This window comes from Geospiza fortis, unplaced genomic scaffold (assembly GCF_000277835.1).
Source record: "Geospiza fortis unplaced genomic scaffold, GeoFor_1.0 scaffold636, whole genome shotgun sequence".
In the NCBI taxonomy this organism is placed as follows: domain Eukaryota; kingdom Metazoa; phylum Chordata; class Aves; order Passeriformes; family Thraupidae; genus Geospiza; species Geospiza fortis.
In genome coordinates, this window is record NW_005054435.1 from 360,876 (window position 1) to 362,365 (window position 1,490).

Sequence of the window (1,490 nt, forward strand, 5' to 3'; positions counted from 1 at the left end):
CTTAAGGAAGCTTATATTGAAAATAATAAGCCCATGCATCTATCCACAGTGATTTTCAAAAATGTTTTTATGAAATATTAGTCTATCTCCTTATGATTGCTATTTTCATGAAAGAAAGTCTTGGATCACCCAGATTTTCTCTCCATTAATTATTGGTTTGAGTGTGTGTATGGAGTAGTTCCTGGGCATCTTTCAAATTTTTTTTTCTTAAAAGATCTGAAAATAGGCATAATTTAAGATCACAAGGTACTTCCTTATCAAAATATTCCCAAGATTATATTAGCAGTGAAATAAACAAAATATAATTTCTTTGGCTTTTTTTGTAAAGAATTTATTACAGACAGATTTCAGAGTGGGGCATGGTTCAGTGATGAGAGTGATGGACTTTAAGTCCTTTTGCTGTTTTGAGACTGCACACAGCATCAATCAAAATTTTGTGGGATTTGAAATTAATTTAATGGCATTTTATACCCATGGAATGAGAAAATAAGAAGTTTCATGGATGTCTGACATCCCACCTCATCTCCTGACTTGTCTTTTGGAATTGGAGCCCTAAAATTTTGTGTGCAGAAGCTCAGAGTGCTGAAGGCCAGTGTACAACAGGTTGCTGTCTAGGAAAGTGGGAACCCTTGTCTTGGGTATCCCTGCAAACAGGGACATTTGAATATCCATGCATTAAAACAATATAACCACTGGTTAAAGTTTAGCCAGTCAGCCTTGGAATGCTGTTGTGCTGGGAGATATTTCACAGGAACAGCGTTTCAAATATTTACTGACTTATTGTTTCCTGGCCATTACTGATGGAATACCCGAGAGCCTGTCTGCATTTCCCTCCTGTTAAACAAAGCACGTTCATCCGTACGTTTAAATGGGCCACTTTGTCTGTTGTGAACTGCCAGGGATTGCAGCTATTTTTATAAGTCAAGGTGAAATTTGTGTACTTATGGGAAAAATTTCAGATTATCTGTTTCATAAGCTTGTTTCTTTTAACTCTCATATCCAAAAAATGGATACGAGAGCTGGGTTTGCTCATCGACGGCTTGTTCTTCCAGGCATTTGGGATCGAGTTGCTAAATACAGATTCTCATGTTTTAGGTGTCAAACTAGAAGTGGCTCATCTGGAGTGTTGTAAAGGTTTGCAGCACCGCCGAACCTCCGGGCAAGGCTGGAGCTCCCCGCCGGTGAGAGGACACCGCGGTCAGTGGACATGAGAATTATTTCAGAGTGTAAAGTCACACATCGCTCCTCCATCCCGCCCCAGGAGCACAAAACCCCAGGAGCACAACCCCAGCACCACCCGGCTGAGCATGAGGCTCTGGCACCCCCTGCGGGTGATGCGGTTGTCACACCGCGCGTCCCCACGGCAGCTCCTGTCCCGGGCTCGCCGCCTCTGGATGCCCCTGGGCAGGTGCAGCGCCGGCCAGCAGCGCGTCCCGTCCCGTCCCGTCCGGTCCCTCCCCTCCGGGCCCGGCGCTTCCCGGCGCTCCGCC

The 1,490-nt window shown here is 44.8% G+C and overlaps 1 protein-coding gene across 1 annotated transcript in view; it reads left to right on the forward strand.

The window, feature by feature from the left end:
* The first annotated feature begins 1,334 nt into the window (after positions 1-1,334).
* The window catches only part of RPL7L1 (ribosomal protein L7 like 1), a 4,045-nt gene continuing 3,889 nt past the window's right edge, over positions 1,335-1,490 (forward strand). Inside the window, exon 1 of the mRNA XM_014309491.2 lies at positions 1,335-1,408. Coding sequence (XP_014164966.1) covers positions 1,335-1,408 — 74 coding nt within the window. The remainder of the gene's footprint in view (positions 1,409-1,490) is intronic.